The 13,660-nt window shown below is 42.0% G+C and overlaps 1 protein-coding gene across 5 annotated transcripts in view; it reads right to left on the reverse strand.

The window, feature by feature from the left end:
• The window catches only part of rps6ka3b (ribosomal protein S6 kinase, polypeptide 3b), a 64,196-nt gene that overhangs the window by 25,264 nt on the left and 25,272 nt on the right, over positions 1-13,660 (reverse strand). Inside the window, exon 1 of one of the 5 annotated variants that reach the window (XM_072689413.1) lies at positions 1,230-1,339. The exons of the other annotated variants lie outside the window; for them this stretch is intronic. Coding sequence (XP_072545514.1) covers positions 1,230-1,319 — 90 coding nt within the window. The 5' untranslated portion in view covers positions 1,320-1,339. Of the gene's footprint in view, positions 1-1,229; positions 1,340-13,660 lie in introns of those variants that run through there. 5 annotated transcript variants of the gene reach the window in all.

Raw genomic sequence — 13,660 nt, forward strand, 5'->3', positions numbered from 1 at the left:
ATCAAACTGCTGGAAGTTTCCCAGCACACACCGCTTTCGCGCTAGTCACCGCTCTCTCTCCACATGCTCAGGATGAAAACAACGACGGAACTACAGACTCATACAGTCAGGTACAAAAGGACAGTGATGTTTCCAGGTATAAACATCTACACACCAGCGCCAGCCAGCAACAAGTAGCAACAGGCCTCAGGACAACAACCTACAGTGACCATAACTTCACACCTGACCAGCTAGATTACACCCCAAAACTGCCACTCTGCATTCAGACTCATTTGAATGTTCTAGAGATACCAAATAAATAAATATTTAATAAATCTGATAATAAGTCTGATGCACACTCACAAAACACTTAATTAGGAGCACTATACTGATCCTTAGCTCTTTGAACAGCCTCAAGTCTTTGACACATGGATTCCATGAGATGTTTCTTTGAGATTTTGATCCAATTCCTACAGATTTGTCAGAAGCACTTTCCTTTCCTGACTGCTGCTCTGGGACATGGTGGTGGAGGTTATTACTAATGCAGGTTATTACTTCTGGTCTCTGTCTGAAGAACTGCCACTCACTGGATTTTCTTTCTTTATTGCACCCTTCTGCATAAACCTCTCTTCCACTGCTGTGCATAAAAATCCCAGGAAAGTGTGCCAAGAAAAGGTTCCTCAGACCATTACACCACCTCTTGCAGCCTGGACTGTTGAAACAAGGCAGATTGGCTGAATGGATTTATGCCGCCAAATTCTGACCATACCATCTGTGTGCTTCAGCTGAAATCAAGATTTCATCAGACCAGGCTATGTTTCTCCAGTATTTAACTGTCCGGTTTAGAGCCTGTGCCCACTGCAGCCTCAGCTTTCTGTTCTTGACTGACCCAAGTTGCATATATATATATATATATATATATATATATATATATATATACACAACAATATTTAATCAAATACCTTCAGGTAACCTCAGGTATTCCGGATTCAGGTAACCCCTCTCAGAGACCATACAAACTTCCACATAAGATACTTAAACCTGGTTAACTGATGCAAAGTAAGCCTCAAAATAAGCCTCTGTTCCTTTGATGCCATATTACCCCCTGACTTTTTATGATACAGAACTAAGAGCACAGGAGGGATGACTGATATCAGTATCTGCACACTGTTACCTGGAAGGTTTGTTTAACCTCAGTTACACTTCTGAAACCTGGTCATTTTGTCCACATGAACTCTAAGAGCGATCACCTGGGCATCCCAGTGGGACTCTGGAGAAGTGGAGGATCTGTCCATGGTGCAGCGCCGAGCCTGCCTGGGATCCCTCAGCATAGCTGGCATGCTGCCATGGGGAGGGAGGCTTCCTCAGGCCCAAACCCACCCACCACAGTGCTGGAGGTCACTGTACTGACCACTGTACTGCACAATGGCTCACTCTTGGTCACTCTTGTAGAGTTAGCAACAGTCCACAATGGCGAGGAAGTCCAATAACGATCTGAGAAACAAGATCCGACTCTGGCCAAAAGAGAACAAGCAACACTTGGCCGCACGCTGTGGATAATTACTCAGTTTCCGGATGAAACCGAAGCAGAGCCAGAAAGCAGGCCGGCTGGTGAAATGCAGGTTGATTCTTCAACGCAGTCCAGAAATTAGCGATGCGCTGCAGTGTGTGCACCTCCAAATTTCACTTAGCAACTTCTACCTCAGCGAGGAGGGATCTCAGACCAATCGGGGGAGGAGAAAGGGAGTGAGGGAGGGAAGACGGAAGGGATGAGTGAAAGCAGTACGCCATCATTTTGCACGCCTGCACCATCACCGCCGCCGCCGCCACCACCACCACCCCGCCCCTCCCTGCGCCTCTCACTGAGCAGAATTCACGCCTCATCTTAATCGCACCCAGAATGGAAACTGACGCCTCAGTATGAAAATGAAGTTTCAACACTTGCAGGTCCAACTAATTGTCAAAGGAAGATCTGAGGTTAATGGATGCCACTTAACTGCCTGTTAAGTTCAGACCTCTTCACCTACACAGGTCCTTCACATTAATTACATTACCTGAGGGTCAGCTCAGAATTACCCTCCTCAAACTGCAGGCTAGCTTTATTATTCGGTTCTTAATCTTAAAGCAATAGGTACCATTTTTTTCTCTATATTTGAAGGCTACTAACAAAACCCAGTCCATATTATGTAATATTTTTATAATGTAATACTGAAGCATTTATGAAGAGCCTTAAGCTGGCGATCACCTGATGACACAAATTAACTTGGTAAGTAAAGAGCGTCATTTTTAAAACAAGGGGTCTTGGGAACTTGATTAATCACTGACCCCTGATGTAGTGGATCAGTCGAGACCTGTTTGATTTCTGATGTGTGTCTTAGCTTGCTATGGGAGACGCTAAGCTAATGTTGCAATCACTGGCCTTAGACAGTCACCAATCTCAGAAATTAGTGCAATGCCATGTTAACACATTTCTAAAAATAAATAAATAAATAAAATGATTAAACTAAATTAAAAAACAACAGATGAAAAAGAGTAAACAAATGAAATATACAAATAGATATGTAAATAAATTAGTAAACACAAAATATAATAAGTAAATGAAATCATGTAAATTTGATATTTTATTAATTATTCCTTTAAACTAGAGCGATGGCCATTTGCTCCACTTCTAACACTGTTTTAAAGCCTTGTTCTAGATACAGGAACATGTAAGGCAGAGGCCTGTGATTGTGATTGCAATTGTGATTGCTGGCATAGATAGGCAAGGACTGCTTCGAAAATGTATTATTCAATGCTTATGCAGGTGTTAGAAATTCCCCATGTTGGCAGCCTTCAAATAAAGTGCTTCTTCACTTTCCAAACGTGGATCTGCCTGCCAGGATATGTCTGAAGGTTGCTTTAGGTTTGCTTTAGAGCTTTGAGACTTGACTTGGTTTGATGCAAGTGTGAGGATTAAGGCATTCAGGTTGCTCAGTGCTTTATTGGTTGCTATGAGTTTTCATTAGTTAGCTTAGATTACTTTAGCTTTATACCTCCAGCTCCCAAAACTACAAAAGCAACCATGTCTGAGCTGATTCCATTTAAGTGAGGAGGAAAAGTGCACATATGGAGTTTTCAGCACGTCACTCCAGCACGCATCATCCCCTAGCTAATATGCTACTACTATTAAAGAGGCCTAGCTATGAGAGTGCGGAACGGAAGTGTGGGCAGCATACAGACCCTTAAGGCTTAAAGGGGCATTTGCACACTGCTTAACAACGAGTAGAGCCTTGTGTTCCACTCTAAACAAACAAGGAAGGACAGGAAACACAGTTTAAGTCACCGGGTGCCACTTAATCCCAGACTGCTGTCTGTTTGAGGGATAGTGACTGTGCTCTTAGTGTAGAAGTAGTGTGAGTACGCTTGTCTGTGTGTGTGTGTGTGTGTGTGTGTGCGCGCTCTGGTATTTCAGAAGCTGTGACTCAGCCCGCAGATGGTGGCGGTCCAGGATGTTCACGTCCCACCTCTTAATCACAGGATTAAAGGACACCTGTGCTGCAGACGGCACCCAGCAGCCACCAGCAGCAGCAGCAAAGCTAATCTGCCTTATCATCTAAAGCAACTGGACATTCAATATTAGAGTTACACAACGCCAGGGGTTGACTGAGGTGTTCCAGCACTGTACGTGTCTGTGCGTGTGTGTCTGATAAGAAAACTCTCTCATTTATATCAATATCTCATTTTAAGTGGAAGTTCTCATAATAAATAGGGCAGTCACTCTTGATTATATTAGTAATCATACAATCTGCCAATTACTGTGATGATTAAGTGAGTGAGTAATTAGTGTAAATAGTCAATGTATTTAAAGAAAGAAAAAAAAAAGCCAAACAATAAAAACGGCTTGAGCGCGAGCTTGACTGAAGAACACCACCAATATTAAGGACCCTAAACTCAGATAACCAGTAATTAGCACAATTACTAGTTTAGTAATTATGGATGGTAAAAAAAGGCCAAACAATAATAATGACTTTATTCGGGCCTGATAGAAGAATATTAGGGACCCAATGATTCAGATAACCAGTAATTACCATGATTACTATAGGTTATAGTAATTAAGTAATCTAACAATTATTTAACAATTGATTAATCAAGTAATCATAGTTTTAATGACCAGTAAGTTGCTCCATCACTGATGATTATCAGTAAGCAAGTATATTTAATACTTTAATAACTCATTTATTCATTATTCTAAAGGGTTTGTGTGTGTGTGTGTGTGTGTTTGATTAAAATGATTAAATCATAATAAAGAAATAAATGAATATTTATCTTAATTTTTCAATATTGTTTTTTAAACATCTCTTAAAAGACACACAGACTGGATCCTAACTGCTAACAGGTAATCCTTATTTCATGGCATAGCAATACTTTACCTGAATCAGTATTAATATTTTTACTTAAATACTAGACTGCCAACTTCAAACTGTTATAATTAGGAGTTATTTCATAGCTGTTCTAATGTGTGTGTAGGGAAATGTGTTTTTGCACCAGAGTAGTGAGGGGAAATAATTAAAACACCCTACAGGCTGTAATGTTTAAGCTATTCTCTAACTCGTTACTCGACCACTAAAGCAAACAGAAAAATAGAAAACAGTCTAATAACAGTGTTGGATAAATGACCTTTAACATGGGGCGATACGGACACATCACTTATGGTTCTGTTATGCGGCTAATTTAAAGATAAGCCACTTACAAAGTGCAAAGCTTACACAGCACCACATTGTTGGTTCTCTGTCCAAAATACTCCCACATTCTACATGTCCATGGGCGATGTTTTTTTAGCTGCAGGTTACTCCCCGGAGAAATCCATGCCTGCAGCCCAAACCTCACACTTCTATACTTTGCTCACTGCATTAGTGAACACACTGCTAATGGAGGCACACTGTTTTTAACACATCATTTAGTGTGACAGTGTGCGGCTTGGAACACAGGCCTGTTTTCAGTGGGCGCGACCATCTCTGCGGCACGTCAGTGTACGTTATGCGAATCTAAGTGTACGATTTTCTGTAATCAATGACGTGGAGTACACTGACTGAACTGAAGTTGCCCCGGCTCTAATCAAGTATTCAAGCGATTATTTTGACAATTCACTGAATGAGAGTAATTGAAAAGCAAAAGACAGAACAATAAAAATTTACTTGATCATTAGGACCTTTGCCAATAAAACGAAGTTACGGAGCAAAAAATTTAGATAACCAGTCATTCGTGCCACTACATTTACATTGACCAGTCATTCGTTACCACTACATTCATCAAATATCCTATTCTAGTGATTATTGTTATGATTGATTAATCAATGCAAAGTCTTTAAAAATAAAATTAAACACTTAAAGAGAAAAGACTGCAAAACTTATAATAATTACTAAAGTTACTAAAATAAGTGAAATAACTGAAATATATATATTTTTAATGTAAATAAAACTATGCATTGAATAAACAGATGTCCATTGGGCTGCTTCTTGTAATCACTGCCAATTGAGAAGGAAATTGTTCCCTTATTCTTTTACCGAGTCATTGTGACAACCATAATCCAGCCTTAGAATAGCACAGTGCCAGAAGTTGGCTGAGGTATTCCAGCACTATGTGTGTATGTGTGTGTGTATGTGACCAAATAAGAGTGTGAGAGCAAGGGAGATAGAGATGATTTTGCATTCTATGAATGTTCAGCATGAGTAGGGCCCTAGAGTGTGTGTGCGTGTGTGTGTCTTTGAAGTATGCCATGGAGAGCCAGTTGTAGTGCTTAAGAGCCATAGGACTCATGAGTGTGTGATCTCTGCATTGAGGTTTTCCTCTCTTCAGCAAAACGCTGGAGAGAAGCCGCAAAAGTCTTGTGGATTTAAATGAGGCTGCATCAGCTCTGCATCAGCTCTGCATCGACTGTGGAATACACACCAAAACAACTAGCAGCAATTAAACAGCAATAACTACAACTTAGGAAGGCAGTGGCTGCAGCTGGAATGTAAAACAGACCATATAAAAAGCGTGCGAGAGAGAGTGCATTCCCCATCAACACTGTACATCAGTATCCTTTTGGAATTTTATTCCTGCTGACAGTCCAGGATGAAGCTAAAGTAGCTTCAGAAACATGCGTATTAACCTTTTTCTATGTAGAAAGAAGACGTTCTTTTTGAGGCAGTCGCTATAGTAGACTGCTGTTTTGGTATTGCATTGTAATATCGATTGATAGATGATTAAAAAATAATAATAAAATACTTCAATGTAGATTGAGTTTCCCTCGTTAAAATACAGGAATATCTAGATAACATCAAAACACTGTGTTCCCCCTGGTGTTATTTTAAAGGTCCTTTTAAAGAAGACTGGGTCAGAGTACCTCCAAAACAACAGGTCTTCTAGGGTGCTCCAAGGAAGGACAACGGTGGGTCAGAGCTGTTGGCATGAAGAACGATTTTTGACAGGTGGTTTTAATGTTATGGCTGGTCAATGTATATCCACCTTTTGAGTCCACAGCACATTCACGCTCACTCAGTAATAAGGAATATTTCAGGGTCCCCAGCGCCGCCACAATGGCTGACAGACGTCTGTGACGACCAACATTGCCTAGGAGTCATGAGGGGGAGAGAGCGTGATATACCCTGCTGAAGAGAGCACGGGTAACTGTGCTGTCTCAGACTCCGGCCGCTGATGGCAAAGCGGCATGACTTGAGATTCGCACATTACTGTAACAGATCACTGAGCCACTATGAGCCCCATTTGATTTGATATTCAAGCATAATAAAAGTAAAAATAAACAAAAACACACTGATAGGATTGTATTACTCTGCTCTGCTTTTCTATACTACAACATCTGTAGTCTGCAATCAATTCCCAAAGATAGGCACATTTCAGCAACATGAAATCTGCTGACTCTAATAATACAAGCTAATGAGCAGTTGCTTAAGTATTCCATTAAAAAAACACTAATGGGAACCATCCACAGAGTTGTAAACATGGATAAATTGTAACCTGTTACACTCTGCATTATTCAGTAGTCAGTAAAAACAGTAAATTTACATAAGAAAAATGGACACAAGCCATTATGCACCGTGAGCCTCACAAGCATCACATCACAAACTCTAATAATCTGTCCTGCTGTGTGATATCAATACTGTTATCCCCTTCGGCTGTTAGCATGCATTTAGCCCACGTCAGCGCTGGAGACTGGCAGAAACCTGATCACTGTCCACTCTGAGCTACTCACGGCCGGGCCAGGGAATCTCGGAGGCTGCCTGTGGAAAAGCCCGCGCAGAGCCTTCAGCCTGGTTTGCACTGCACACACCAGCGCCTTCCTAAGGGCCAGCGCCCAGCCTTTACTGACGTCCATTCGGCCCTGGACGAACAGGCTGCCTGAATGTGTTTGTGAAGTGGAGAGAGTGTGTAGTGAGTGTTCATGTGTCCAGCTGTATGACGGTGAGTGACTAAAGGGGGAAGCCCAGAGGAGGGGTGTGTCCAGCTCACATTGGGAGATTTTACTTCTGAAGCCCCCTCTTTGAGGAAGCTGGAGATCCCCATACACTCCGCTCAGCTGACTACTGCCCACTATAGTCAACCAAACCACACCCCAACTTTTTTTTGTTTTTTGCAATATGTTAAATAAAGCGTTAGATTGTTCAGGAGTGTCATGTCATTTGACGAGGGGGGCCTAACATTGTGCACAGGGCTGTTTGTAGGACTGTGTGTATGTATATTTTTCTAGGAAAAGAAAAAAAAATCATAAAAAAGACTAAATGAATAAAGACTATGGTGAAAGTACAAGTACTTGTGGTTCATGCACTGACTACCTACATTACATTTCTTAAGACTTTTCGAACTCTAACCCTAATCTCAACTTCAGAAAGCACAAATAATAGCTACGCTCTTCCAGCAACAATGGAAACATGAAGCTTTTGTACAAAGTACTTCACAAAGTCAGGGTCACTGTGTTGGTCTTCGTGTTACTGACAAGGTCAGGACATTTTGTCCGGAAAACATGTAAAAACACACAGACGCATGCATGTATGCACATACACGTAATGCTTGTTTCAAGATGCAGGGCTACAGCTGAGATTAAAAGCACCTGTTGCACACAACCAAACAGTGCTAGGCTGTAACTTCCACCCTTCCACCCCCCCCACACCCCCCCCCCAACCTAGCAGAGAGCCAAGACCTCCTGCTGCCTCACAAGGGCAAGATCAAAACACACAGAATTCTTCTTATCTCAGTTCTGGCACTGAGTGCTACACTCTCACACTACACATTATGCACTTCAAGATCTATCTATCTACAGCAGTGGTGAGCAACTCTGGTCCTGGAGGGTCGTGATTCAGCTCACCTGCAAATAGCCAGCTGTGCTAGGTCTGCTATAGCAGGAAAGTCAGCAAACTGTGCTGGACACCGGTACCTTGTTTGACCACCCCTGATCTAGAGCTTGTATTTCTGTGAGGTAGTTTCACTTTCGTCACCTAGTCTGACAGGTGACGTTCTCCGGGCATTTGTCTAACCCAGGCACATCCATCAGACTGCCAGACAGACAAGCATGATTCGTCACTCCACAGAACACGTTTCTGCTGCTCCAGAGTCCAGCGACCTTGGGGTTCCTAAACTCTTCCACTTTCCATTAATACTACTCACTGTCGATCATGGAATATCTAGATAGGGAAGAAATTTCACAAGCTGACTTTGCATGTTACATGACATCCTATTACAGAACCACACTGGACTTAAGTAAGCTCTTTAGAACCACCCATTATTTTACTAATGTGTTAAAAGGCAGGCTGCATGGCTAGGTGCCTGATGTTATACTCCTGTGGCAACGGGACTGAACTGAACACATGAATTCAGTGATTACGAGGTGTGTCCCAAAACTTTTGTCCATATAGTGCAAGTTGTACTCATCTTCAGATCCCACTGTTTGACTGCATAAAAGTAACCATTACTCTGACATTAAGCATATGGCAGTGTGTTTTTTATACTATGACAGTTTGCAAGACATTGTCTTGCTCACAGTATCGTGATGCGTATCACCAACACAGCCCTATGTGTAGGAACAGGCTACAAGAACAACACACCTGCAGGAAACAAACAGATATGTGCTGGCAAATGCACAAGAATATCCCTCAGGAAAATGCAAGCAATGGTGCTTTCCTGGGAGACACTTACTGCTTATTTAACACTACCACAGCGAAATGGTCACAAATGACCAGATTTTGTACAATTTGGAAAACAGCTGAATACATATTTACCAGTAAAGAAAACAACAGAAAGTATTTTGAAGTTCACATCATGTGCTGTGCTCCTATAGTGACTCTATCTCTATAGATATCGGGCTTCCAGTGTATGCGAGGATGGACTAGCATCAGCTGGTCAAGTCAGCTAGTTAAAGTGACATAGCTGTGACCTGACATGCTTTATAACCTTATGCCTTATGTCTTATTCTAACATTCTGATATCCTTCCAAATAATGCTACCCAGAAAAACAGTCACTGAAAGTTAAACATTTAAGAATGTGCCGCACTGATTCACTGCAGTACGTCCTGTGGATTTTAGCAGTACTATATTCAGCTGTATTTCTCATTGTGAACGCATTAGTTGTATCAACGTGGCTGGGAAACTTCGGAAGTACTTCATTTAAAAGGGCTGAATTAAAAACATGGAACCCGTCCACCATCTCCACAGATCTGCTAATGAATGGCTATTAATAACCTAAAGCTAAACCGCTCGCCGGGCCTCTTACAGGAGGAAGTTGTATAGAGCAAGATAGGTGTCGGGTTTACATAAAGGGAACACAAAAGCCCTCTCTAACTCCTCTTTCCAAACACCCTGCGGCTGTCAGTTGCGTGAGTGGAATTCTGGGAGTCGGTTTCAGGAGGCTGCTTGCGCAACACAATTAGCAGCTCCGCTGGCCAACCTTTGAGGGCTGTGGAGTGAAAGGCAAGCCCGCATGCTGGCAGGTTCGCAGCGAGGCACGCACGTCCGCCCTGTACAGCGGATGTCCAGCACTGGATTCCAAAGGTCGTGTGGACACGGGTCGCCGGCGGCAGCAGACAAATGGATTCACCACCAGATATCAATAGACATGGGCACAGAGAAGTGAGTCATTGTGTTTGGGGAGCGCTGTGGTCCTGTTGGGATGATGATGCGAGTTTGGGATGAGTGTATGTGCGTGTGTGTGTGTGACGGTGAGGGTTATGTAACGCAGAGGAGCAGCTGTGAGGCCTCCCAGACTCCAGTTACGTTTATTGTATCGGTAAAGGTTAGTTAGAGCAAAGGGATTGACATGTTTTCCACCGAAGGACAAGTGCAAAAGCCCTACCTGACAGTCTGACATTGACTAAAGCTCTACTGGGGCTGGATTAGTTTAAGCTGTATTTTACGTAATTACCACCAATATCTATGATTCTATTCCAGTGGGAATTTACAATATGTGTAGTTGTACAGTAATAATTGCTGAGTGAATGGTCTTCTGTATTTGGCTGCCGCTCCCCTCAGTAACAGCAGTAGTAGCAGAGATTTTAATGCATTTGTGTTCAGGACTGGAAAGGCTTGTAAGGATCCAAACACAACAAGCTGACGAGGAAGAACTGGCACCAACTAAAGCAGATTGATGGTCACCTTCCATTTAATCTACTTTTATACCTCCACTTAGACTGAAACACACTGCAAACAGGACTTTGTCTAATACTTTGAACACAACACAAACTTTTTGATCCTCAAAATGAATAAATTTAAAGCAGGACTGGGGGAACTCCAGTCATGGAGAGCCTGGATCATAAGGATTGGGGATTTTCCTGCTTAAATGATTCAATTCAGCAGTTGATGGGCTGGTTTAGCTGTTGTGTCAGAGCAGAGACATCATCCAACTGTGCTGGCCTATGATTCCCCACCATGATTTTAAGTGATATTGATTTAAAGTCAATTCTGTATTCTGTAGGAAATTGCCTAAACTAAACAATGCCGTTTGCATGGGTTTTCAAGCTCAAATGAAAGTTCAACAGATGAAAGATATTGCCTTAAATAAGACACCGATGGCTTTAAATTGGCCATTAAATATTAAAAATGTCAATCATTTTACAAAAGGTTAAGCATTTCTGAATAAAGGACCCTCCCCTAATTCAAGTTCCACTGATCAAAGCTGGCATACTGCAGATCAAACAGTAAGCTTAGAAAATTAGAGATAATGTTATTGACTTGCACAATCTAATAAAAGGCTACGACGTCTTTGATAAGAGAACGTGAGGTACATTTTTCTGAGTCCGCCATCAAAAAACACCACACAGCTGAAAACTCGGGTAGTTAACAACCTCTCGCTCTGAGCGGACTCACGTGGTGCTCGGTGTCATCTTAACGCGTGAACTAAATGGTACTCTACACATGCGTGTCGGATTACTTGTACACTCTTAAAAATAAATCTGCTTCAATAGGTTATTTGGGCGATGTCACAGAAGACCCCCTTTTGGTTCCAGAAAGAACCATGTTTGTCATACTACTTTAACCCATAGCAATCAGCCGGTCAAACCACTTACTAACTACTCGTCTGCTAAAACTAATCCTAACAGTGCCTGCACCTGTCCTCACAACCAGGCCGCAAACAACGGATGCATTCAGAGACTAAAAGACAGACAAACCCAGTCTAGCACCCAATCCCTGCCAAAATAAATGCATATATGGGACTGATTTGGGTCAGCAGAAGATTTAACATTTCACATCATCTCACATTTGCGTCATGAGAAAGTGATAGTGAGAACCACACTGAGTCATGTGCAATTTACATCACAGAAATAATCCCATATAGGGGCAAAGAGGGGAAGAGAGGGAGGCATAATTTATTCATTCATTTCCGAGCGGAGGACAGGAAGATCAATTTAGGTAATCAATTATAAGTGAGCTAGTCCAATCACGTGGTACGATCTGTGCCCCGAGCGCTGCTCTCTCCCTCTCTCTCGCGCTCTCTCTCTCTCTCTCTCGCGCTCTCTCTCTCTCTCTCTCTCTCTCTCTCTCTCTCTCTCTCTCTCTCTATCTCTCTAGAATGTTTCCACTGGTGGAAAGATTCAGAATCATAACTTTGTAGCTAAAAATAGTTGCGAGAGGAGAGGAGAAAAACCCTGTGATTCAGGTCACATCGTCTGAATGTTTTCTGTGCTTTCAGCATTTCCACTCTCGGTGTGTTAAAGGGTCAGATTAGCAATGGCAACAATGCTAACAATATGACATCATAAAACACACCACATACACATATCATCACACAAAAACCTTGTATCTCTATTTTTTTACTTTTTTCATATAATGTGAATCTGCCAGTTGTTCTTTATACCATGTAAAAACCAAATGAAGAATGGACCAATAGAAATGCTCCAAAATCTTCTTTACAAATTGACTTCTATTAAAAGGTAAGAAGGGTTTTTCCTCATGTAAAGTCGCCATTTTGGAGATGCAGGATTTTTGCGTGACAGGGACGAGATACTATATATGCAAACGTTTGTGGACACCCCTTCTAATGAATTCATTCAGCTACTTTAAGTTGCACTTACTGTTGACACAGATGTGCACCCCCCAAGCTTTGAGCTGTGGAGCTGAGGAACTGTATTGCAATCCAATATTTTTCGAGAGTTGGGGATGAGTTTGGGAGGTGATCATCCAACATCCTGCCTTTACTTATGCTTTTATAAACTATGAAAAGGATAAACTATGCACTGTGTGAGTACACATGTACATATATATACATACACACACACACAGTTTCTCACTGTGGGAGTGAGACAGACATGACTCAGGAAAAAGCGTCTTCACTATCAGCTGTGGGTGGAACACTATGTCAGTCAGATGACACATGCATGCCTTAAGAATGGAAAGAGATGACACTGCTTCTGCCAAAGACGTTGGGAAGCACATCACAGCTGAGTGACTGGTGTATAAACTATCATTAGCTTTTCCCCGCTACAATGAATTACATTAAACAACTATATTACTCAGCTGGGCAATGGATTTCCGTTACACCTGCACACATGCTCAATGGTTCTTCACTGAAAGCTACTTGTTGATCCTCTTAATGCTACTTTTCACCTCAATTACTTCAGATTAACCCATTAAATCCCAAGCCCCCCATAGGCTAACATTCAAATCCTCATTCTAAGCTCTACAAAACTCCAATATCAGTTATTTTGTTTGTAGTAGTTTGCGGAGAGCAGGTTGCAAACTAATGCATGGCACTGTGATGGCTCTCACAGAAGCCACATATAGGCATTGCTTTGTTTTTAGCACTGTAACAAGAACACTGGCTGACATATGAATTGAATCTTTGCTGAATAAGCAGAGATACAACCCACAGTGAGAGTTTTGGGACAACAACTAAGTTCTGTACGTTTGGTTGGTTCCCCTTTTGAGTCTTGGTTCCTCTCAAGGTTTCAAGGCCTCCTTGCCACTCGCCTTCGGCTTGCTCAAAAGAGGCTCGGAACAGGATCTCTGCCAAGCTGCTTTGTGACAACATTAGTTGTGAAAAGTGCTGAATGAATAAAACTGAATTGAACTGAAATAAACTAAGTTATATGAATGTTGGGACAGACTGGACCTGCAGTCTTTAGTCTTTTAGTCCTCACATGCAGTATGCACTTCACACAACGCCTGCTATATGATCAGGGAGTCCACACTATGCAAAGTTTTTGACACCAAGGCT

This window comes from Salminus brasiliensis, chromosome 1 (assembly GCF_030463535.1).
Source record: "Salminus brasiliensis chromosome 1, fSalBra1.hap2, whole genome shotgun sequence".
In the NCBI taxonomy this organism is placed as follows: Eukaryota; Metazoa; Chordata; class Actinopteri; order Characiformes; family Bryconidae; genus Salminus; species Salminus brasiliensis.